Here is a 27,042-nt window from a genome sequence, read left to right on the forward strand (position 1 = left end):
TGTAATGTTGTCACATAAACCGCAATCTGATACAAACGTTTGTAAGACCCTCATTTTGTGGAAAAAAGCAACATGGCACTCCATGCATGGGGACGTCTTTGGTCAGCTACAAAAAGAATATGTCAGCAAGCTGTGTATGCAGAACCTCACATATCTGCACTGCGAACAACGAGCTATACATGTAAGCTTTATCTGATGTCGTTCACGAAAAGCACGCGGTTGTCACACAAGTACTGACTTCTGAAGGCTTGATGTAAGGTCACACCGACTGCTGTATCTACAATATAAGATACGAAGAGATGATTTTATATTTTAGGCCGATTTTATACATCATACCCTATGTTGGCTAAATGCCAGATATATATACATTATGTGTTTCTTATCCCCTGCATGATAGCTATAAAAAGGAGATTGCCAGTGAATCGGACGTTCAGCGATTAAATAATTAATACATTATTTTAAATAGCAGGCCATGCCAGTCCTTAAATTAATTAAGGTGCTAATGACAGAAGGGTACTCTACTATAACTAATATAATCTACTCCAACAACAGTCGGGTATAAGCTTTAAAGGAATATTTGTACAGAAGTTGTTTGTCTGGGTCTTGAAAATACTGATGTTTCCTGCATTGCACTCTAATTTATCAGGCAGGCTAGCGCTGTTCCTGTTGTGTATGTATACCCTATAGCTATTGGAGAAGCAGTTTTTCTTGCAGTTTAGTCTGCTATATTTCTTTTTCTCAATTTGTGAGAGTGACCCTAGTTCTTGCTCTATCATCTACACCTGAAACTACATGTACATGTATACGTATGTCAAAGAATGATTCTTTGTGGACTTTGACGTCATCATGTAGAATTCTGTATGTTTGGATTGTTTCTTTTCCTCCTGTTTTGTAGTGTGGATAGCTATATACCTAGTTGTTTAAACCACTCACTGTAAGATAGGTTTCATATTTCCTTTACTAGTATAGTAGTACTTAGAGCTTTGGATACTTTCTATTACGACAATTTCCTGTTAAGCATGCTTCTTGAAGAGGGGGAGGGGGGTGTCATCCCAGTGTCAGTGTTGATTTTTATGTTAATCTTTTGGTGAAATTTTGAGAGGCATCAGTACTCTAAACTGCTATGTAATTGTACTAGAGTTCTAAAATTTAGTGTTAGGGTTGCTGTGGGGACTGTTACAATCGGAGTTGGAGTGAATAATTCTTTTGGGGAAAAAGTCTATTTCAAAAAACAAAAACATTTTAGACTTACTTTTTGTATCAAATGTAAGGTTAAGGTTTTGGTGAAGTGATTTTGTATCAAATGTAATGTTAAGGTTTTGGTGAAGTGATTTTTGTATCAAATGTAATGTTAAGGTTTTGGTGAAGTGAACTCCTTTATAATTGTACTAGGGTTATAATATTTGGTTTAAGGGTTACATTGCTGCTGGCGCTAACTATTATTTCCTCAAGTCCAATATGTTTCATAATAATTGTAGTATATTTCGTTATTCTATATATAGTATTAAGTTAGAAATGTTGTACTATAGTTAGTAGTTTTAGTAGTTCAGGTTTATGTTGACCATGAGTAATTAGATGGGGTGCCCTATTTGCCCTACATTGCCCGACTTAATTATGTACATGCTGACCATGAGATTTTAGGCAGCGGAATACACCGGTCATTCACTGATAATGTTTTAATTACCTTGATCCGTGGCTACTGGTCAACATTTGACACTGTTTGGGATTTATTAGCCCATGGTTCGGGAGCTCACTCTAGGGGTTCTTTATAGTGTCTCTGTCTATATTACCTATGGTCATCATATACTCATCCCTAATTACCATCTAAATGTTTATGTGTATCCATATATCTAGGTCAATGGACCACCTGCTCAGACAGTTTGCCGGACTGCTCCGGCAGTTTGCCCGACTGCTCCGACAGGATTTGGTCAAGTTATATGTTAGAAGGTCAGTTCAGGACCCGTTTGCCCAATCGGGCAATAGTTGCCCTGACAGGCTTTAGTATATAAGGAAGAGCGAGATAGAGGGCTTGGGGAGTTCCAATTCGAGGTGCCTAGGTGTTGCTATGTTGGATTGTGCCGGATCTGTTTGAGAAGGATTTACCTCAAACTGTGTAACTGTTATACATGTTGCTGATACTGAATACAAGAGTCTGAAACCGAGAGACGGTGTTGTTTTGTGATGTTCTCAACAGCCCTTCTTATACTAAACTATTCAAAACTCAGACATTGTAGCGAGTGCCCGACGCTACCACTGAGGGCATTGCCGAGTGACTCCGGAACTGTAACACGGTTGTTGTGTTTGCCGGGGGTTTTCGCGCTACATAATGATAATTCCAATGCTTTCTACAACTCAAAACCTAATTCAAAGCTATGTCTATTTTACCTTTACATATTGCAATGTTTTTCTGTTAAAATGTCAGTGTATGTGCATATATTACAATATAGTTTCCAGTTGGAGAACTCATCCCTAGCTCTAGTGAGGTATATATAGGTGATATATAATATAAAGCAAACATTGTACGGATGGTACACCGATCATAACGGCAGTACTTCTGTTATAAGTCCAATGGATTCCATGCAGAACTGGCCTACCCTACTTGAGATCAAATGAGGGCCTTGTAATTGCTAGGAAAGTTTCCATGTCCATATGTTCAAAACTTCTTGATCAATTCATGATCAATTCGACACAAATGACTCCATATTATATAGATTTAATATACTTAATTAAGGTTATTGCCAAGAATTTTAAAGTTCTAAAGTGTGTTTTGGACACCCCAATGAATAGAATTGAATTTGAATGTTTTTCTATCTGCTGAAACGTCATTAGGAAATGTCTAGTCCCAGGCAAGCATAGTATGGCTGTAATTTTCACCAGCCCAAGATGAAAATTTGGTAGTCCCGGACATCGGGCTAGTGGATTTGTACACTCCCGACCTTCATACTGTAAAACTTAAGAAACCTTTTTAACTATCTTCTGCTGTAGGTTACCAACCTCTTATCTTGAGGAAGTACTGTGACTCTGTTGATGGATCCAAGAAACCCTCAAACTCCGATTCTGAGACCGAGATGACCCTGAAAGCTAGATATGAAAGGAGAAATGGTCCAGTCCTACCATACAACTTGTCTAATAGACGTCATTACCGCCGAAGAGCGGTATTTTCTACTAGAGATTTAGAGAAACTACTTGCAGAAATGGAAGAAAAACAATCTTTTAAAAGTGATAAAGTAAGTCATAGATATAAAGGGCATGAAATGAAATGTCATTACCTTGGGAGTTAAAAGAATAGTATTTTCTGCTGGAGATCTAGAAAGAAGTGGAAGAAAAACAACCTTTCACATCATAAACCTCTTCATTATTTATTTATTTATTTATTTATTTATTATTTATTTTAACATACCCGGTAAGATAAAAAATATTTTCAAGTTAATTCTTTAAATGATTAGAATTGAGCATTAGATACCTGTTGAGTTATAGATCTAAGCCTGCATTATGCTGCTTGGAAACGTCAGGGATGTCAAAGGTTCATGGCATGATCTTTAAACGAACATTAATGTTTGTTTATTAATGGTTACTATCAAATATTAAACATTTCTGTTGTAGATTGAACCTCAAACAAAAGTCATGATGGGAACCTTTGTATATAATGTATATTATAATAGGACTATAAGTCAATGAACCTGTTCACCTTGAAATCAGAAAAACCTGTCTACAATGAACAGACGATCACCTGTCTATAATGAATATGACCACTTGCCTACTCTATAATGAACAGATGACCATCCCTGTACAATGGACAATGACCTTTAAACCACAAAGGATTGATGCATCATGTTTTACCACATTCTTTATTAGGGTTACTTCATAATGCACAAAAATGTATTTGAATTGGGAGAGAAAATTTGGGCAGATAATTCATTAATGTGTGTTTTGCTGAATTTCCTTTTTTTCTCTATTATTTTCTCTGTTTTCAGCCTGCAAAGATGAGAATTGACCCATATGAACCAGAACAAAGGAAGTGCATACTTTGTAAAGCAGATGTTCCAGTTGACTACAAAGTAAGAGGGTACAGTTGTTTTCCAGGACCCTACCTTACTCCAACTCTCCTACTCTTCCTTGTTAGAGATTTTCCAAGTTTGAGGAATGGCATTACTGTAACATTGAAACTTTTAATTTTTTTGAAGTTGTAAATATCACTGCTGACATTATCACCTGTACCTGAGTAAAACTCAATGTTAACATTTAATCAAGTGTTAAATTCCTAATTAATATAAATTGAGGGAATAAAGAATAGGTATATTCAGCAGTCACTAACCCAGTTCTAGCTTCCAGCCACCACTGATCCAGCTGTCCTACCATCCAACCACCACTAATCCAGTTATCTTACCACCCAACCACCACTTATCCAGTTATCTTACCACCCAACCACCACTAATCCAGTTATCCCACCACCAAACCGCCACTAATCCAGTGATCTTACCACCCAACCACCACTAATCCAGTTATCCTACCACCCAACCACCACTAATCCAGTTATCTTACCACCCAACCACCACTAATCCTGTTATCCTACCACCCAACCACCACTAATCCAGTTATCTTACCACCCAACCACCACTAATCCTGTTATCCTACCACCTAACCACCACTAATGAAGTTATCCTACCACCCAACCACCACTAATCCAGTTATCCTACCACCCAGTCACCACTAATCTAGTTATCCAACCACCCAACCGCCACTAATCCAGTTATCCCACCATCCAACCACCACTAATCCAGTTATCTTACCACCCAACCACCATTAATCCAGTTATCTTACTGCCCAACCACCACTAATTCAGTTATCCTACCACCCAACCACCACTAAACCAGTTATCTTACCACCCAGTCACCACTAATCCATTTATCCCACCATCCAACCACCACTAAACCAGTTATCCTACCACCTAACCACCACTAATCTAGTTATCTTACCACCCAACCACCACTAATCCAGTTATCCTACCACCTAACCACCACTAATCCAGTTATCTCACCACCCAGTCACCACTAATCCAGTTATCCTACCACCCAACCACCACTAATCAAGTTATCCTACCACCTAACCACCACTAATCCAGTTATCTCACCACCCAGTCACCACTAATCTAGTTATCCTACCACCCAGTCACCACTAATCTAGTTATCCCACCACCAAACCGCCACTATTCCAGTTATCCTACAATCCAACCACCACTGATCCTGTTATCCTACCACCCAACCACCACTAATACAGTTATCCTACCACCCGACCACCACTAATCCAGTTATCCTACCACCCGACCACCACTAATCTAGTTATCCCACCACCAAACCGCCACTAATCCAGTTATCCTACCACCCAACCACCACTAATCCAGTTATCTCACCACCCAACCACCACTAATCCAGTTATCTCACCACCTAACTACCACTAATCCAGTTATCCCACCACCCAACCACCACTGATCCAGTTATCTTACCACCCAACCACCACTAATCCAGTTATCCTACCACCCAACCACCACTAATCCTGTTATCTTACCATCCAACCACCACAAATCCAGTTATCTTACCACCCAACCACCACTAATCCAGTTATTCTACCACCCAACCACCACTAATCCAGTTATCCTACCATCCAACCACCACTAATCCAGTCAACCTACCACCTAACCACCACTAATCCAGTTATCTCACCACCTAACCACCACTAATCCACTTATTTTACCACCCAACCACCACTAATCCAGTTATCCTACAATCCAACCGCCACTAATCCAGTTATCCCACCACCTAACCACCACTAATCCAGTTATCCTACCACCCAACCACCACTAATCCTGTTATCTTACCTCCCAACCACCACTAATCAAGTTATTCTACCACCCAACCACCACTAATCCAGTTATCTTACCACCCAACCACCACTAATCCTGTTATCTTACCATCCAACCACCACGAATCCTGTTATCTTACCACCAAACCACCACTAATCCAGTTATTCTACCACCCAAACACCACTAATCCAGTTATCTTACCACCCAAACACCACTAATCCAGTTATCCTACCACCCAACCACCACTAATCCAGTTATCTTACCACCCAACCACCACTAATCCAGTTATCTTACCACCCAGGCCAACCACCACTAATCCTGTTATCTTACCACCCAACCACCACTAATCCAGTTATTCTACCACCCAACCACCACTAATCCAGTTATCTTACCACCCAACCACCACTAATCCAGTTATCCTACCACCTAACCACCACAAATGCAGTTATTCTACCACCCAACCGCCACTAATCCAGTTATCCAACCACTATCCAATACTAATACCATCCAACCATCAATGATAATATAACCCCATACTGTCTCATCTTCCAAGATGCCACTAATCTGGTTGTCCCACTGCCCAATCACCATTAATCCAGATGTCTCACCTTCAAGTCACCATTAATCCAGATGTCTCGCCTTCCAGTCACCATTAATCCAGATATCTAGTTGTCCCACCATCAAGCCTCTGCCAATCCAGATATCTAGTTGTCCCACTATCCAGCCTCTACTAATCCAGATATCTAGTTGTCCCACCATCCAGCCTCTGCCAATCCAGATATCTAGTTGTCCCACTATCCAGCCTCTGCCAATCCAGATATCTAGTTGTCCCACCATCCAGCCTCTACTAATCCAGATATCTAGTTGTCCCACCATCCAGCCTCTGCTAATCCAGATATCTAGTTGTCCCACTATCCAGTCATTATTAATCCAGATTTTTGTTGTCCCACTATCCAGCCTCTTCTTATCCAGATATCCAGTTGTCACACCACCCAATTTTTTTACCTTCCAGTCACTACTTTCTGAGTTGTCCCATCTTCCAGCTGTTACCACATAGTCACCACTTGTGTAGCCAATGACAGTTTGGTTTGGTTTGGTTTATTTTGTTTAACGTCCTATTAACAGCTAAGGTCATAATGACAGTATCATACATGTGAAGTCGTGGGGTAAATGAATAACTACAATGTTTTATTTACAGAATGTTCGCCTGTTGAGTCAGTTTGTGTCGCCCTACACTGGACGCATCTTTGGTAGACACCAAACAGGCTTATGTGTTCACATGCAGAAAAAAATCTCCGTTTCCATCATTAGGGCACAGAATGCTGGTAAGTACACAGGTAATATTGGGTTACTTCCCTTGGATATATTGAAATAATGATCAATAATGGACCTTTGGTGAGGGTGACACAGTGTTTGTCGTACATCGACTTGGTAGAATTTTAGAATCTACCAGATCGGTATAACACCAAATTGACCAAATAAAAAGCCACACCTTCCGACTTTTCAATGGTTACACCTTGTTGGTGTAGTAAGAGTAGGGATTGATATTTTATCCTGTAAATACTAACCAGATGCCGACGCCTTCAGTTTCAGTGAGTATATATCTGTACTAGACTATACGACAGGTGATGGTAAACTTGAGGTTGGGGCATCGTCATAAAGGTAGTGTCCATTCTCCACAGAGGTGGTCAGGTCCATATAAGGGTAGTGTCCATTCTCCACAGAGGTGGTCAGGTCCATATAAGCGTAGTGTCCATTCTCCATAGAGATGGTTAGGTCCATATAAGGGTTGTGTCCATACTCCACAGAGGTGGTCAGGTCCATATAAGGGTTGTGTCCATTCTCCATAGAGATGGTCAGGTCCATATAAGGGTAGTGTCCATGCTCCACAGAGGTGGTCAGGTCCATATAAGGGTAGTGTCCATGCTCCACAGAGGTGGTCAGGTCCATATAAGGGTAGTGTCCATTCTCCATAGAGATTGTCAGGTCCATATAAGTGTAGTGTCCATTCTCCACAGAGGTGGTCAGGTCCATATAAGGTTTGTGTCCATTCTCCATAGAGATGGTCAGGTCCATATAAGGTTTGTGTCCATTCTCCATAGAGGTGGTCAGGTCCATATAAGGGTAGTGTCCATTCTCCATAGAGGTGGTCAGGTCCATATAAGGGTAGTGTCCATTCTCCACAGAGATTGTCAGGTCCATATAAGGGTAGTGTCCATTCTCCACAGAGGTGGTCAGGTCCATATAAGGGTAGTGTCCATTCTCCACAGAGATTGTCAGGTCCATATAAGGTTTGTGTCCATTCTCCACAGAGGTGGTCAGGTCCATATAAGGGTAGTGTCCATTCTCCACAGAGGTGGTCAGGTCCATATAAGGACAGTGCCCAGTTTTCATGGAGATAGTCAGGTGTCAAACAGGTTTTTGTGTTTGGTTAATCAGAGTCAGTAAGACATCTATAAATAGATGGATTTGTGAGGTATTTGCTGTGGTAAATAAAAAGGTCTTTGTAGTTTTGATGATAGCACTGCATTGGATAGCTGTCTACTCTTTAGTCATCCCCTTACTAGCCAGGGATTTGTGTTAGTTTTGTTGGCATTAAAAACGTTTTTCTTGTTTCAGGATTCATGCCGAAAATGCACAGAGATCGATCTTTTATACATGATCCAAAGCTCTACGATATATTTGCCAGACAGAGAAAAGAAAACTTCAAAAAATGATGAAAAACTTTCACAATAAGTCAACACATAATTTTGAAGTGTGGGATGGAAAATAGTGTCACATCTGGAAATTTTTCCTTGTGAAATACATTGGTGTATACATGTTACAAATGAAGATAATCAGTATGTTGTTGTGTGGAGCAAAAGTTTTCCAGGAATGCTTTAGGATTCTTTTATACTGATTGTAAAAAAATTATCTATAATAAAAGTCATATAAACATTTAATATTTGTTTATTGTTTCACCATCAGAGGCCACTCTCGACAAGAGTATTTTTACAGCAACTGTCTGAGTTGTAAAAGAATCAGTGTTATCCGTCTGAATTTAAAGGTTAAAAAATACTGTACTGACCTACTCCCCTACCCACAGTACTGACCTACTCCCCTACCCAATGTACTGACCTACTCCCCTACCCACAGTACTGACCTACTCCCCTACCCAATGTACTGACCTACTCCCCTACCCAAGGTACTGACCTACACCCCTACCCAAGGTACTGACCTACACCCCTACCCACAGTACTGACCTACTCCCCTACCCACAGTACTGACCTACACCCCTACACAAGGTACTGACCTACACCCCTACCCATGGTACTGACCTACACCCCTACACAAGGTACTGACCTACACCCCTACCCACAGTACTGACCTACACCCCTACACAAGGTACTGACCTACACCCCTACCCAAGGTACTGACCTACTCCCCTACCCACAGTACTGACCTACACCCCTACCCAAGTTACTGACCTACACCCCTACCCATGGTACTGACCTACACCCCTACCCACAGTACTGACCTACTCCCCTACACAAGGTACTGACCTACTCCCCTACCCAAGGTACTGACCTACACCCCTACCCATGGTACTGACCTACACCCCTACACAAGGTACTGACCTACACCCCTACCCATGGTACTGACCTATACCCCTACACAAGGTACTGACCTACTCCCCTACCCAAGGTACTGACCTACTCCCCTACCCAAGGTACTGACCTACTCCCCTACCCAAGGTACTGACCTACTCCCCTACCCACAGTACTGACCTACTCCCCTACCCAAGGTACTGACCTACTCCCCTACCTACAGTACTGACCTACACCCCCACCCAAGGTACTGACCTACTCCCCTACCCATAGTACTGACCTACTCCCCTACCCACAGTACTGACCTACTCCCCTACCCACAGTACTGACCTACACCCCTACACAAGGTACTGACCTACTCCCCTACCCAAGGTACTGACCTACTCTCCTACACAAGGTACTGACCTACACCCCTACCCAAGGTACTGACCTACTCCCCTACACAATGTACTGACCTACTCCCCTACACAAGGTACTGACCTACTCCCCTACCCACAGTACTGACCTTCACCCCTACCCACAGTACTGCCCTACTCCCCTACCCAAGGTACTGACCTACACCCCTACCCACAGTACTGACCTACTCCCCTACCCACAGTACTGACCTACTCCCCTACTTACACCGTTATCCCTCGGAACATCCTTGATAGGAATTACAAACTTGGCAACAACTGCACATCTCCAAGATAACCAGATGCAATTTCAGGGAAGCACCTGTTCCAAGTAGCCAGCAGGAGGGATGAGTTTGAGTCAAAGAATTTTTCATTTTACCGAGTTTGTTCTCGTATTCACACAATGGAAATGAATGTATAAAATTCTATCACATACTTAAAATAAATGAAAGTATTCATGGGTATTATCAATATAACTTAAGAGTTGTCTCTTGTACCCCATATAAATGTAATCAAATAGTATTTCAACCAAATTTCTTGTAGTTATTTTTTGGCTTCCTTTTCAAATGCAAAACCATATTGAGTTTCATTGGCCTATGGAACACAATTCATTAAAAATCACAGTATCTCCATTTAATCACCAAGAATCAGATTCAAGTTCTAGTTCAAGTTCTTTATTACTTTAAGTCAGCTGACTTATCAGTTATAACATATATACAGAACAACATAATACAAAGACAACAACAGTTATACACGCGTACGCACACACTCGCACACACCGCCACACACACACACACACACACACCGCCACCCACACCATCACATACAGTGGAGAGTAAACACTAAGTCGCAGTAATCAGCTCAGATCTCCTTTTGTTTGCTTGTAACAAATACTTGCCAAGATTTCTTATTTCCGACAAATTCTCACACGTAAGAAGTTGAATTAATTTATACATGCTTGGATGTCTTACATAATATTTCTTAATCAATTTTATCCTTATGTCAATATAACAGGGGCATTTCAAAATGAAATGGAACTCATCTTCGACATCATTCAAGTCACATAATGTACATAATCTGTTTTGTCTTTCGATTCTGATATATCTGCCACACTCGATATTTAGCTTATGTGCAGACAATCGAATTTTACATATTTGCTTTAAATAAATTATATTTACAGATTTTGATAAGTAATACTGGAGACCAAAGTTACACACATATTGGTACAATGCTCCTTTCGGAGAAGATTTAATTTTTTCAAAACATTCTTGTCTAAATATGTCACAAAGACGTTCTTTTATAATAGACTGCAGATAGACTACATATTCACAAAATTGTCATTTAAATAAAAACTGCTCAAGATTAGTTCTTAATTTATATGAGAAAAATAGATTTTTGTTTTCAATATTGATGTAAGAATTCAAAGAAAGGTATTTTGAGTTCATAACTTGTGTTTCAGGTACCTGGTAAAGTAATTTTATTAATTTGGGATCAGGATGCAAATTTAATGACAAACTATTTTTCATGACAATATATACCATAAGTAAAGTTGCGGATTAACCAGGGATATGTAAATCTATTTCTGAGTACAGTGTTTGAAGGGAACGTTTTGACGTCAGCCATATTGGATTGTATAGTATTACACATGTTGTAGTGCTCCATACAAAGAAATAACACTCATGCTACTCTGTATTCTAATAATGCCCTTTTACAAATGGAAACCTGTGATAGGAATCCTTTTTACAAGAACAATCCATGGATAAATTGAATATTTTCAAATTATGTCAAATTTCCATTATGTATTCAGGGACAAGAATGCAAAGTCTGCCGGAATCATAACATTCTGAATTTGAGACAGTGTTAAAGAGGTCTTTGGATTTGGGTAGCTATTGCTGGCAATTATTCCTTCTGAGTCAATGTGAATGCTGTTTGATTCTCAGGAGACTCAATCACTGTACCTATTCTTTGTGCTATATCTTTATGTTTCTCTTTCATCATTTCACTTTTTTTCAAGTAAACTGTTATAAATTTCTGGATCGGGCTGCATCTTTTTTTTTGAGGAATCTTTTAGACAGGCCTAATCTCTTGTGAAATGCCATTTTGGCCGACTTCACTCCTTCACAGAGTCACGAGAATGAATTTTTCTTCTGCTCAACTGGTAGAATGTTACTTAATCTGGCTAGTAGGGGGCCCCAGGTTAGATCCCGAGTGGAGGTATTTTGATAAATATAATGTTATACAATTATAACCTCTCTGACATGTTAAATGAAAGGCAGCAAAGTAAAGTTGGGTACCGTTATTTGCAATTCCAAATAACTGTCCAACTTTACTTTGCTATGAAAAGCAATATATAATTATTAAGGTGTTTTGTGTTCTTTTATTAATTTCAAATTGAAACTACAATCTTTTTCAATATGCACCCATCTGTTTTCTTTGGAAATAAAGTGTTTTACTGGTTACATACTTCTCCAGAAAAAGCGATATCAAGGATTGTCCAACAACTTGTGAGGTGCAACCAAAGTTTTTGACTTTGATACAGATTTCACATTCCACTCTTTCCATTGAGAGGTATATGTATAATAAATAATGGAGACAAAGATATTTGCACAGAATGAATTGTGAATTCAACCCACAAGTATATCTGCCTGAGTATGGACGGACCATGCATCTAATCTAATCTAATGGTGGGCTAAAAATCAGGTAAGCTGAGGTTCTTCCTGTCATGGCAGTACTCTTATTCTGAGGAGATAAAAAACCAAGACAATTTTTCAGTTTGATCATTTTTTATGTAACTGTGAACAAGAGAACAGAATGGTCTGCTCTTCTTTACACGGTGAATCCATAACTTTGATAATTTTGAGTCGATAAAGTTGAGGTAACTACAACATATACCACAAGTCATTCGGAGATAAAGTGCAGCTAATTTTGTGATCGTTATTTCATTGAATCCAGTATCTGGACTTGTTGTGTTGTCTCAAACGAGGTAGGGTAGGGGGGAGGGGGTGGGGGTAGTTACAACTCTACATCAATATTTTGGGGGGGGGGGGGGGGGAGGGAGGGGGATGGCTGATGGTTTCAAGTTTTGGTTGATAGGTTCTAATATATTGTACTTGGTTAAGGGGCAGGGTGTTATGATGTTAATTTCTATTTTGGTTAAATCAAATAACTTGTTCAAAAAATGAAAATTCAAAAAATGAAACATATATTGTCATACCCATAACATACAGGATATAATTGTAAATAATTGATCTTGAATATAAATGTGCCTTAATTTAATAATTAATAATTAAAATATGAAATAGTAGGCGGTACATATATAATAGCCATCATAAAATGTATCTAGGGAAAGATATGTGATGGAGTTTTGTAAAATTTTAGAAAATAGGAGTGATAACAATAGGTCTAGATTGGGGGAGAGGGGGTACAGTTTAGAAATTGGGGGAAACAAGTCTAGATACAGGGCCCTGTGATGTATTGCATAGATGGACATAGTATCCTGACTGCCATTTGTAATATTTTTCTTATTGGCAATATGCAACAGAAGGACTATTAGATTACCTCCCTTGAGGCCCCTTTTTTGTATATTAAAATTGAATTTTTGGAATTTTTCTCGACAATTCAAATCTGTCAAAAGAGAAAAATATAAGTTTTTTCCAAGAAAAATATTTGAATTGATGTATGAAAAGTTTGAAATGTTGTTTTGACATAACAAAAGAGATTTTTATACCATATGTATCTGCAAATATGCCCCTGCTCACAAATAAGCCCTCTTCATCATCAATTATGAAATAGAGAGCTGAGATACAAAAATTTTACACAAGAGGAAGGGGCTTATTTTAGGATAAATATGCATATAATCTGTATTATTTAGCTGCACTGAACCGTAATTATACAAACCTGTTTTAATTTTCATCTCGAATGCAATGATATAACTTTTTAATTAATAATCACGACACTGAAGATTTATCGGAATAAATTTATAACATCAATATATATATAAAAAAAATGACAATTCTTTATGAACAAATTTCTCGCATAAATATAATTCTCTACATACGGGGATCAACAGAAACTTTCTATATACAAAACATACAAATTACATAACAGCTAAATAAATGTTATTACATTCTAAAAATCAACAATTTCAAAGATGAGGTTTTGATTGTCTTTTATACAAGCATACATATTTAGACCTCGGTGGTTATTCAAACTAACAATACGTGTGAAACATACAGAGATTCATACTTTGGGAAAATAAATTTTGTTACAACTATAACCTTAAAATTCATAAGAAGAAAACTTATCTTACACGTACATTTGTACAACAGCCATGTCACCTGTACATCAGCATTTCAGTTACATCGGTGAGTGTCTCAATTGGCATTGTAGCATCCCATTTCTATATACAGTGAGGATGAAGGGGCTGGGGGAAACAGAAACCGTGTAAAATAAGAGAAATTCCTGAAGATAAATATGAATGTTTAAAATATTAATATTTTCAAAAACTTCTCAAGCAGGCTATGTGTACATAAAAAGTTGTTTTTAATACTTCCTTCAAATACCTATTCAGATGAAATAGGACTTGACTGAAATATACAAACTCCGACACCTACATATGTAGTTTTTAGAGCCATGCAACTACATCAGTGTTCCAGCTAGGATTTGAAAAGGGCAGGGCGCTGCCTAAAAAAAGGGCATTTTTGTGCGCGACATTTTTTCCGGGCCTATCTATCTCATACCTTATTTTACAGGACAATTTAAGTACATCCATGCATTACATATGACCTGATTCATAAGAGACAAATAGAAATCTGTTGATTTTTTTTTATTATTTCGTTTGTGTGTAAAAATGTCTTCTTTCTTCTCTATATTCTTCAAATATTGTTTTAAATTTTGATGGTAAAAGTTATGACCTAGAATAATTCAAAAATAAAATGATATTAGCATTATTTCAATTTAAGGGTGTATTGAGAGAATCCATATACGATAATTACGACCAATCAAAAAGTTACTATCAGATTATAGTCAACAGAGCGATATTTTCAACCAGAAGTTAGTCTGTCCGTTGTGATTGTAAGACGACTAGTTGTAAGTGAAGATATTATAGAGCAAAAGAGAAAAGGTTATCAAGCATATACGAGAAAAAAATGATTAAGTAAAAGAAATTATATTATTTAATATCTGAATAAACTTCGTCCAAATAACAACGATGTATCTTGTAAGCGGCGGTAAATTTCTACTTTCACTTTAGACTCTTTAGAAATAACGGTAAACTAAAATCAGGAAATTATAGCAAGTAAACATTTTCTTGAATTAATTATAAGAAATGGTAAACGAATTAGGGCCGATCATGATTCGCAAGTTTCTGATCAAACATTTGTTCTGTTGCTCTCGTAAACAAACGGTCCCCGCGTGTTGTAGAAATGTAATCACTTGGCTATCACATGACCCGCAGTTAATGCAGAGTCGGCATTTCAGATACGAAAATAACACAATATAAACTAAACTAAACCATTATTCACATGAGCAGATATTTTTATGTGTCCTTTATTTATTTATGAAAAATAAACATTTTGTATAGAAATCCGTCAATCCAACAAGGAATTTGCGACATCTGCATTTACAACGAACCATTTCCGGCGTCCCGCCAAACTTCATCAAATAAAATCAACCGAAAGCTAATTTTGATCACTGGAAAATCACTGGAAAGTGATCTCATGATTATTTACTTAAAAGTTGCTTGGTTTACACCAGAAGGATTTCGTGTTGTCATGTGAAGAAAATTTCAAAGATATATACTGTAGATCGATTGCCAATTGCACACGTGCTTATGGGATAACTTTACGACAAACGTGCGGCTCTTTTCGGTCTTGTCAAAAGTTGTTTACATAAGTAAAACAACATTTCCATCCATTATCATTACTTTGTCCATCTTCAAAAAGCCTTCGTGATTATGATTTAATTGGATTACCAATCGATCCTATCGACTCGTCATGGTTAAATGAATCTATTAAAACACCAGCTCGATCCCCAGCTGACCGATCTCTGCCTAGGGCAGCGTCCATCAGTACCGTGGATAAAGGTCTAAGCCTACAGGTAAGGGGACTGGTGTTACAGGTGGCCAATTAGTGACTGACTGACTGACTGACTGTATATTGCATGGCTTCAGCAAATCGGATCTAGAGTATACGAGGCAAAATGAGCATCAATGACACTTAGAAAAAGGGCAGTACTACAGGAAACGGGGCGGGGCGCATTTCTAACTTTGAATTAGGGGCAGGGCGCCGCGCCCTGCTAACCCGACCTAGAACACTGTTAACATGTACATACTAGAAATTGCGTACAGCACCTGTAAAACTTGTTTATAGCCAATTCCATTGGACCTCAGGCAATATTACAGTCGAAATATTAAAGTTGAGCCAGATTTGGGAATTTCATTGTAATAAGCAGAAATTTGTTTCAAGTCTGTTTGTTTAAGGAAACGGATGAGATATCTTCTTCAGAAAATGTATTCGAAGGGAGACAACTGATATTTAATTTATTTTTCTTTCTTTCAGAAAATGTATTCTAAGGGAGACAACTCTGATAGTAAAAAAACAAAACAAAAAAACATGCATTACCCCAATCAAATGTAGCACATTAATTAACTTAATCATTATCACAATGATGATAGAAATACTTTTCAAGGACAATTGATCTGCATATATAATCAAATACTAAATATGTAAGTTCAAAGGTCATCAATACACAAGACAATGTAAAATGTTATTTTGTCCTTATCAGAATACGACAGTGATGTCAAAAGTATTTGGCCAAGTATAGTCAACTGAACAATTATATTCATATCTTTTAAAAGATATTATGCACCATTAGACTATTATCTAGATTAAATTTAACATGATTCACTAGTACTTAACATTTCAACTCATGATCCATTGAATATTATGATAACTAATAACTGATCATGAGCCTGTTAATGTCTTATCGAACATTTAGCTTATAACCTGACATTTAAGATATGGTGTGACACTATCTATAAGTATGTCTTGTTTTAAATACATTCCCCTTTATATGATAGGTACTTTCCTCTGAAGCATGACATTAACAGAAATGTACTGTTAATGTACTAATTTCCAGTAATGAAATTTTGCACTTGACTGGGTCTGTTGCTGAAAGTACAGCAACATTATTACTACATACCGTATTCATTCACAATAAGCCCTGCCCACAAATAAGCCTCTTCTTCATTTTTTGCAGAATCATCAACTTTGAAATAGTAAGCTTAAAAAGTGTTTCACAAATAAACCTTCCGAAACTTCAACACCAAATTGTTACACTAGAGGAGGGGGTCGATTTGAGGATAAGTATGGCAATAAACTACACTAGGTACAATCAGATTGCACAAAGGAATGGGCTTATTTGAGGATAATTACAGTACTTAACTTTTACACTAGCGGAGGGGACTTATTTGGGGATGAATATGATAACTTTACAACAGGTAATATATCGAACTCAATATACTACGTATATATACCATAATGAAGACAATTATATCACTCTCACCTGCATATAATACATTTTCCGATATTTCAACAATTTTTTCTCAAGAAAATCACTTAAAGTGACAACTCATAATTATATAATCTTTTTTTTTCACTGCAATTACGTATCTACAAGCATTTTTTTTTTTTTAAGTTTGCACTATTACTTTGTAGCACTTTGTGCTAATTTTATTCACAGTTAATTATAACTTGTATGTCCACTTTTTATTGATTTTTGGTAACTCTGCTAGTTCATCGGTCAATATTAAACCTTAACTAGTCTCAATTAATCTTTCAGAAGTATTATCAACTTAGTTTATATTGGTCTGGCCATGGCATTAATGGATGCATAGTCTAAATTTTAAAATAGCTGAAAAAGGTAAGAGCAATTGTTTATATATAATTAAAGTATTCATTCTCAATTTGAGTATTTGAGAATTTTTGAGAATTGCACACAAATTTAAAGAACAAAAAAAAAGTTTTTCCCCATGCTATTAACATTTTATAATCTATACCGAGACTTGACAGTTGCTATGTGAATGCCGATTGACCTTACCAGCACTTACCCACTTGTAGCCGTTTCAGTTCAGTAGAAAATACCAACAGCAAACATTGTCCTTGAATTAACAAGTCCCTACTAAGTCACGATCATGGATAATCATGTCATGGGCTTACTGAAGAGTAACTATAGTAACAGAAATGTTTGTGCTTCAGTAGGGCTAAACAATGTGGACTAATAATCTAATAATACTGCAGGATGTATATATTTTCCTGTATTCATCTTCAAAACTTTTAAAGCAATGAAATTATTTTCATCATAGTTTTATCAAGCACCATATGAAAGGGTTCATATCTACAAAATATGTTTTATCTACAAATAAAAAATATGTCTATTTTTGTCTTGTACATTTGTTGAATTTAATTAAGGAGGATAGCTCCCTTTTATTGACAATTCACAAATTGTGACAATACTTCTTGAGATGGGACTCAAGATAATTGATCAAGTTCACTAGAACAAGGTTCAACTAGTTTACTAGTGAAAGTTTCGGTAGTGCTTGTTCATTTCAGTAAAAACCTCATTGACCTATAATTGATTTAAATGTATGCAATAGAAGGGAGACAACCCTGGTTCTATCTTGATCATTTGGACTAAAATCCACATTATCCAATCATGCATTAACTCCTCTACAAATGTCACAAAAACCTAAATTTCTGTATGAATTTGAATTCTGCATACATTTCATTCACCAATAAAAACCTTACTGACCTAATCATTTGGTTTGGTTTACATTGTTTAACATCCTATTATATAATTAATAGCCAAGGTCATTTAAGGACGTGCCAGGTTTCGGATGTGGAGGAAAGCCAAACCCGGAGAAAAACCACTGGCCTATAGTCAGTACCAGGCAACGGCCCCATGTAGGTTTTGAAATCGCAACCCAGAGGTGGAGGGCTAGTGATAAAGTGTCGGGACATCTTAACCACTCGGCCAACGCAGCCCCACTTGGCCTTATATAAAGGTATGCAATAAAAGTATAAATTTGAATTTGGCATACATTTTATTCATCAGACAACTGATTCATTGTATCAGTATAACATAGCCAATTTGATGCTTTATAACTGTGGATAAGCCCATCCTAATTAATTGCTATAAAGCCAATCATAACATAGTTCCTGGAGTCTTACATCACTGGAGTGGATATCCCCCGGATCTTAAATGAACTTTCATTTCATTTGAGATTTTATGAAACTCGTCTTAAAGTTTTAACTTATGCTCGCCTTGGTATGAAAACAGGTTTATATCACATAACTCAGAAAACTACTACATCAAATGGAGACAGTCATGTCTTGTTGTACTATTCACAATTGAAGACATGACATCATCGTACTGGGATCATATATAATGGATTTCTGACTGAAGTAGCCAATGAAAATGTTCCAGCGTATATTACAATATTGATATACAAAGTAAATCCTGATTAATATGTAATAAAATGTGTTACTAAGAAAACTCAGTACCGGATTAAATTTTTTTCCCAAAGAACTATATATGTGCCCCGCCCCCCCTCCTCCCCTTTCAATCGATCCCTATCTATCACATATAAAATTCAACACACATAATTATTCAACATTTCAATAACTTGTATTATAAACATAAATCAAAAATATTTTCTTTGGCATATAGTACTAATTATGTATAACTGGTCAACATGTCAACAATCAACTACGAGTATATGCAAGAAAAAATATTATACACATCTCAACAAGCAAAACAAACATTGTAAACAAAATTGTTGCTGGAGACAATAAAAAATTGTACAAAAAGTTTCTTCTACAAATACACAAACAGAATAGATAGCTATATTTGATGATAGTTCAAACAATGAACTGAGGATTTAGATTGATGAAAACCGAAAACAAATACTTGTGCCAGAGCATCAAATTGACCCCTACTTAATTTCAAGCAATTTCAGAAGTCAAGTAACTATTTCTCAGAAATCTGAAGAGTCAATTGCAAGATATATGTCAAATAGACATGTTCCTTCAATCCCAAGAGTCAAAAATCTTATTTTGGGGAGTCAAAAACATACTTTTTAGGGTCTACTTGATGCTTTGACTGCATATATCTTATGTCTTTAAATGTTCCTGAATATTTTTGAGTCATCTGATGTACCACAAAAACAATTCTCTCATAAAATTTTGTTAATTATAAAGGTATTTAGTAATATATCATTTATATACAGCTGGTGAGAGTGATGCAAGCCATTAACATTACATCAGGAAAAATCTGAACATATATATATATAAATTAAAGGATTTCAACGCCTGTTTGTGAAAGAAAAAATAACAGTTTAAACTACAAACAGTTGTCTGATGGCACAATTCAAGAATAAAGACGGAGCACTGACATGTACACACAAAAAATCAACAAAAAAAAGAAAAAAATCTGTGATGTGTAATTTAATTTACAATGTGAATATTCATCAATGTCATATTTGACGTAATAAGCACTCCAGATCTCTGGTCCGTTAAGAAACCTTTCCTTTCGAATTCATCATAATTCAACCATTAAAAGAAGGTCTGCTTTATATGGCTACTTTCATCAATTTTGAAAAATTCTGCAAATAAGTTATCTTCTTAAAAGAGCCTAGGTAACCGGTGCTTATTATGTCTTGTACAATATGGAAACTATTAATCCCAGAAAACATTAAAAACAAAAAATAGTAAACATTTATATATATAGATTGGGCTAATTAATTATCATTTGTGTGTGGGAAGATAGATCATGTAGATAACAGGATTTTAGTACATAGACAGCTGGTCATTACAGTCAACGTCGAGAGAAGCGTCACTACAGAAAGCATGTCAGTTAGTCTGTAGTTAACAGTGTATGGAAGCTCTCTACATCTCTCTGGTCAAGATACACGTGATCGATAGATTCTTTCAGCTAGTCAAATCAGTATTTGACAAGAGTAGAAATCAACTTATAGCAGCTGATACACGAGATTAATAGATTCTCTCAACTAGTCAGTTATAGTTGCCAAGAGCAGAAATCCACTTAGTAGCTGATAAGCGAGATGGATTGATTCCATCAGCTAGTCAGAAGTTGACAAGAGTCGAGATCTACTTGATAAGTGAGATCGATAAGATTCTCTCAGCTAGTCAGAATAGATGGTCAGTTATTGTTGCCAAGAAGAGAGATCTACCTAGCAGTTGATAAGATAGCCTGATAGATTCTCTCAGCTAGTCAGAAGATGACAAAGTAGAGATCCACTTAATCAACATGGTTATAGTTAAGAGGCCTAATATATAAGGTAGCTTTAGAAGCCTACAAGAAGTCAGCCCTCCTCTCTCTTCGGTGTATCATTAAGTAAATATCAATTCCTAGCTCAAATAACCTCAGGACTTTAACTTGGACTGAGAAGAGGTGCACTTGGAGGACATGGAAACGAAAAGTCAAAAGAACTAGGTGTAACCATACATTTTGGTTGATGGGAAAACTCTCTGTCGGGACACTGAGCAAAGTTAAATCCTGGGTGAGATCCGGAGCTGATCATATCTTCCTGACACATTGAATCGGAGCTGCCTATGGAGGACGCTGATGAAGCTGAGGTCGCTCCGGATGAGGATGGGGTAACAGAGGAATCATTAGATAAACAAATCACACCTAATTCACTTTCGTAGGTCTTTAACTGTCGCATGAAGTTCAGATTTGGCGAAATCACACTGCGACGAGACTGCACGTGTTCAAATGCTACTTCGAGTCCGATTTTGGCTGTGAACATGAGGTAGGCGAGACAGATGGTTGCCGAGCGACTTACACCCGCATGGCAGTGTACGAGTACTTTTCCGGATTGCTCCTTAATTGTGTCTGTAATAAAAGGTTGAAAAATCATTTCTTTTATACCTCTTCATAATACTTAGAAATGGATGAAAATACTTGCACAAATTATACATAATAAGGACTTCCTATTCGTAAACAGGTACAACCCAACAACCTCAAGATGTCTAAGAAATCAGACAAAACCCTTGCAACATGGAAAGACAAGTTCTTATACAAACTAACACCCCCTTTCTTCTTATGATTTTAATGAATAAAGAAAATTATAAACATACTATAATACTATCATATGACAGAAGTAACAATAACATTAAACATAACTTCATACATGAATTTTATGAAATACAAACTCATAATTATATAAAATTTTACATTGCCCTTCTGAGGATCGACATTTGCATACTTGCCAAGCCTCTGTAATTCTGACTTCAATTGTCAGTAATACTATAAATCCAATTAGTTTAACAGTTTAAAATAAGTTGTCTATAAATGTCTTTTCTGAGGCATGAAAATTTGAATATGCACAATTTTTGAGATTCCAAGAAGTTGGCAATCATGTGTTTGAATTAGATTTGAATTTGACACCTGCAAGCTTTAAGTATACTTGAAAGTTCAAATTTGACCTAGCCAAACTAACGCATAAAAGACGGGAATGAATTTTATTTCTTTATACAAATGGTACCTACCTATAAAAGTAATGCTTTTGGGAAACCAGGCCGCAAGATCTGCAGTATCATTGTCATCAATTGGAATGTTCATATACATAAACTTCTCTTCAAAATGGTTCCTGCATGAGGTTGAGACATTGATAAGGGAGGTAATTCCAAGCCTCTCCAACAGTTCAAGTTGTGATGCATGCTGGGAGTTTCCAAGATAAAGATAGGGAAGGATCTCAACTGGTTCCCCCTGCAACAGAAGATGAAAAACAGCATATAATTAACAGTTACTGTTGTACAGAATATGACTTTAATATTGTTACAGTAAATGGGACAAACAAAATAAAAATTCCCTGTTTAATTCAAAATAATCTGATTTAAATGATTGCCTAAAAATAGTATTTTCATACAATTTGATTGATGTGTCATTATGCCTGATGTCTATATAATCATATATACAATACACACATAATGTATACATCATACATCTGCATGATGTAATGTATACTGAAAAACTGAAGAAAAATATAAATGTAACAGGCTGAAATTACAGATATTATTTAAAATTAAGATATTGATATGCTTTTAAAAATATTTTTTTAAAAACATTTTCAAAAATTTTTCAGATGTTTTCAGAACACTCAAACTGAATTACTGATTGAATTGGAATTGTTTAGCTGTGGATCTTTGTCTTCCCATACCTGTACAAACGCCATCTTTGATGAAGGTACGCTTGGGTTAACACAAAGTGTCTGTCGACAAATGGACCCCTGCAGCTGGATATCACACAGGTGAGGGTAACTGGTGCTAAACTCATCAAACCCACCTGTAACAGGTAAATAATTAATTCTGAATATATATATTACAATGACAATTATATATATTACAATGACAATTATATATATTACAATGACAATATATATATTACAATGACAATTATATATATATATATATAGATAAATTACTGGCCAGACTCACTGACCAAACATCTGTGTTTGGAAACGAACAGTATGGAAAGGGATGGTGTTTGGATATATAAAAAACAGGATGGTTAGGGGTGGTGTTTGGATAGACAGAGGATGGTTAGGGGTGGTGTTTGGATAGAGAGAGGATGGTTAGGGGTGGTGTTTGGATAGACAGAATGGTTATAGGGGTGGTGTTTGGATAGACAGAGGATGGTTAGGGATGGTGTTTGGATAGAGAGAGGTTGGTTAGGGGTGGTGTTTGGATAGAGAGAGGATGGTTAGGGATGGTGTTTGGATAGACAGGATGGTTAGGGATGGTGTTTGGATAGACAGGATGGTTAGGGATAGGTGTTTGGATAAAGAGAGGATGGTTAGGGGTGGTGTTTGGATAGACAGGATGGTTAGGGATGGTGTTTGGATAGAGAGAGGATGGTTAGGGATGGTGTTTGGGTAGAGAGGATGGTTAGGGGTGGTGTTTGGATAGAGACAGGATGGTTTGGGATGGTGTTTGGATAGAGAGAGGGTGGTTAGGGGTGGTGTTTGGATAGAGAGAGAATGGTTAGGGATGGTGTTTGGATAGAGAGAGGATGGTTAGGGATGGTGTTTGGATAGAGAGAGGATGGTTAGGGATGGTGTTTGGATAGAGAGAGATGGTGTTTGGATAGACAGGATGGTTAGGGATGGTGTTTGGATAGAGAGAGGATGGTAATGGATGGTGTTTGGATAGAGAGAGGATGGTTAGGGATGGTGTTTGGATAGAGAGAGGATGGTTAGGGATGGTGTTTGGATAGAGAGAGAATGGTTAGGGATGGTGTTTGGATAGAGAGAGGATGGTTAGGGATGGTGTTTGGATAGAGAGAGGATGGTTAGGGATGGTGTTTGGATAGAGAGAGGATGGTGTTTGGATAGAGAGGATGGTAAGGGATGGTGTTTGGATAGAGAGGATGGTTAGGGATGGTATTTGGATAGAGAGAGGATGGTTAGGGATGGTGTTTGGATAGAGAGGATGGTGTTTGGATAGAGACAGGATGGTTAGGGATGGTGTTTGGATAGAGACATGATGGTTAGGGATGGTGTTTGGATAGAGAGAGATGGTTAGGGATGGTGTTTGGATAGAGAGGATGGTGTTTGGATAGAGAGAATGGTTAGGGATGGTGTTTGGATAGAGAGAGGATGGTTAGGGGTGGTGTTTGGATAGAGAGAAGATGGTTAGGGATGGTGTTTGGATAGAGACAGGATGGTTAGGGGTGGTGTTTGGATAGAGAGAGGATGGTTAGGGATGGTGTTTGGATAGAGAGAATGGTTAGGGATGGTGTTTGGATAGAGAGAGGATGGTTAGGGATGGTGTTTGGATTGAGAGAGATGGTTAGGGATGGTGTTTGGATAGAGACATGATGGTTAGGGATGGTGTTTGGATAGAGAGAGATGGTGTTTGGATAGACAGGATGGTTAGGGATGGTGTCTGGATAGAGAGAGGATGGTTAGGGATGGTGTTTGGATAGAGAGAGGATGGTTAGGGGTGGTGTTTGGATAGAGAGAATGGTTAGGGATGGTGTTTGGATAGAGAGAGGATGGTTAGGGATGGTGTTTGGATAGAGAGGATGGTTAGGGATGGTGTTTGGATAGAGAGAGATGGTTAGGGATGGTGTTTGGATAGAGACATGATGGTTAGGGTGGTGTTTGGATAGAGAGAGATGGTTAGGGATGGTGTTTGGATAGAGAGAGGATGGTGTTTGGATAGAGAGAATGGTTAGGGATGGTGTTTGGATAGAGAGAGGATGGTTAGGGATGGTGTTTGGATAAAGAGAGGATGGTGTTTGGATAGAGACAAGATGATTAGCCTCTTTTTTTGAATATATATTAACGAATCTGTTATGAACAAGTAATGTGGTAGATATCTAAATTGAAATGGAGAGAAATTAATAGCGTTGTGATATTTGGATACATATATAGCAATGGTGGAATTGTTTTATTGTAAAATGAACATTATTGCGTACGTATTTGTTTTGGAATAGAGTTGGTATTACAATGCTACAATTATGTTTTGGTGTTGTTTTTGTTCTTGTTTTTATATTTAAATTTGTCTACTATTCTTATTTTTATATATTCGAATATTATAATTCACTAATGTATCAGTGAATTTTATTTCCGGCACAAACAGGGCAATAAAAATGGCCGATTGGGGTCACGTTCACAAATTTTATTTGGAATATGATCACATCGGTATTACCCCGTCGTATGTAAGACTACACATATTTTCATTATTTAAACATTATGTATACCTTGAATGTAGACCGCTGGACAATTTTCCACTTGCTGTCGAAGGCTTTTGAGGACGGAATATAAATTCGAGTCTTTGGAAGACAGAGTCAAATCGGATGTGTCGTTATCATATACTACAATTGTACTAAACTGTCCAGATTTCAACATTTCTCTTTTTTCTGAACATGGTACAATATTCTCCAAAGCCACAAATCCTCCAGACCTCCTTTTCAGAATAGGAGGGCAGTGTACGTTCAATGAGTTTCGTATGCGCCCTTCGTTGAACGCCATGAAGGGACGGCAGTCTAACATGAGAACACATTCCCGACAGCTTGCTCGGTCTTCCAGCCATTCTGCGACCTTATTACACGTAACACCACTAGCAAGGTTCACTTCCATCTTGAAAATAACCCTTAAATGGTTTGCCGTGACTGTATCCCTCGAGTATATAATTCGCATGCATTTATCCTGCCTAATCAATGAAATACTTCCGGACTATCACGTGATCACGCTCATTCACAAAAAACCTCATCACTACTTTTCCCTCGTCCGCTAAAAACATAGTGCATCAAGGGACGAACCGTTACGTCAAAAGTTTAAATATTTACACACAACACGGAATTAAAGTAGTATTCATAGTAGCTTTGTATCAGAAAATTTTGATGTTTTAGATAAATAAAGAGTAACACTTAAGCATATCACTACGCTTCTGTTTACGGTGACGTCAGAAGGTTGGGATGGTTGTAGCAATAAATAGACCCATTCATAATTTGCTTAGTAGCCACGCCTCCATTATAAACATAGTAACCATACATGGGTATTACTTTCGTTGCCTCGATGCACTCGAGTGATTATTGTGACATGACAAATGACATTTTGACAGTCCTATCTGTCTACAGTGATAAATCATCACTGTGCGACTATTCTTTGAAAGTGGGTGAATCTATTTTGGGATATGATTGAGGACGGGTTTGCTATCTCTTTAGGTCAGGCTTATGCATGTGTACATACCTATCATATGGCACACATTTAAAGTGTGTGTTCCTGAAACGTGTGCGCAGGCGGGTGACTAACATGTATTAGTATTAACAGAGACGTAAAACCCACACCCGAGTTACGTGGTGTGGGAGATTCTAGGTAAGGTAATAATAGATTTCTCATTCATAGCCAGACCCGTCTATATTTTACGGTGCATATTTCTTAATTAAAGTATGACCGTATATAGGCCCGTGTCAATATGGCGTGTATACGTACCTTTTATGTAATTTCAGAAATTCTGATCAATATCAAAGATAGTGTATCATACCACAGCACAAATAATTACTTACAAAGAGAAAAACTATACCATAGATTTTCTGTAGATATACTTACCAGATGGTAATATTACTCATTAATATTTAATTTATTATATTTAATCACGGGCTTATACCAGAGTAA

The 27,042-nt window shown here is 37.4% G+C and overlaps 2 protein-coding genes and 1 long non-coding RNA gene across 3 annotated transcripts; 2 read left to right on the forward strand and 1 right to left on the reverse strand.

The window, feature by feature from the left end:
* The first annotated feature begins 59 nt into the window (after positions 1-59).
* On the forward strand, positions 60-8,802 carry LOC117339892. Its single transcript, XM_033901605.1, has 5 exons — positions 60-181; positions 2,986-3,227; positions 3,975-4,058; positions 7,059-7,185; positions 8,480-8,802. Exons 1-5 carry the CDS (start codon positions 73-75, stop codon positions 8,575-8,577), a joined length of 660 nt encoding a protein of 219 aa, XP_033757496.1. The 5' UTR covers positions 60-72; the 3' UTR covers positions 8,578-8,802.
* Positions 8,803-17,477: 8,675 nt separating this feature from the next.
* LOC117339893 (dual specificity protein phosphatase 1-like) lies at positions 17,478-26,194 on the reverse strand. Its single transcript, XM_033901606.1, has 4 exons — positions 25,626-26,194; positions 23,080-23,204; positions 22,409-22,628; positions 17,478-21,752 (listed from the first exon to the last, which is right to left on the reverse strand). The coding sequence occupies exons 1-4, from the start codon at positions 26,062-26,064 to the stop codon at positions 21,289-21,291; spliced, it is 1,248 nt and encodes a 415-aa protein (XP_033757497.1). The 5' UTR covers positions 26,065-26,194; the 3' UTR covers positions 17,478-21,288.
* On the forward strand, positions 24,468-25,158 carry LOC117339894. Its single transcript, XR_004535330.1, has 3 exons — positions 24,468-24,590; positions 24,769-25,016; positions 25,069-25,158. It is a non-coding gene; the product is annotated as an uncharacterized LOC117339894 (long non-coding RNA).
* Positions 26,195-27,042: the final 848 nt, after the last annotated feature.

The sequence above is a fragment of the Pecten maximus genome, chromosome 12 (genome assembly GCF_902652985.1).
Source record: "Pecten maximus chromosome 12, xPecMax1.1, whole genome shotgun sequence".
NCBI lineage: Eukaryota > Metazoa > Mollusca > Bivalvia > Pectinida > Pectinidae > Pecten > Pecten maximus.

What these genes read in the sequence shown, in the direction of transcription:
- LOC117339892 (XM_033901605.1), top strand. Translation starts at nt 73, where the DNA reads ATGGCACTCCATGCATGGGGACGTCTTTGGTCAGCTACAAAAAGAATA. An exon ending in GCGAACAACGAGCTATACAT is followed by an intron (nt 182 to 2,985) that starts GTAAGCTTTATC and finishes CTTCTGCTGTAG; the next exon opens with GTTACCAACCTCTTATCTTG. An exon ending in CATTAGGGCACAGAATGCTG is followed by an intron (nt 7,186 to 8,479) that starts GTAAGTACACAG and finishes TTCTTGTTTCAG; the next exon opens with GATTCATGCCGAAAATGCAC.
- LOC117339893 (XM_033901606.1), bottom strand. Translation starts at nt 26,064, where the DNA reads ATGCGAATTATATACTCGAGGGATACAGTCACGGCAAACCATTTAAGG. An exon ending in CAAAGATGGCGTTTGTACAG is followed by an intron (nt 22,629 to 23,079) that starts GTATGGGAAGAC and finishes CTTCTGTTGCAG; the next exon opens with GGGGAACCAGTTGAGATCCT. An exon ending in CAAAAGCATTACTTTTATAG is followed by an intron (nt 21,753 to 22,408) that starts GTAGGTACCATT and finishes CTTTTATTACAG; the next exon opens with ACACAATTAAGGAGCAATCC.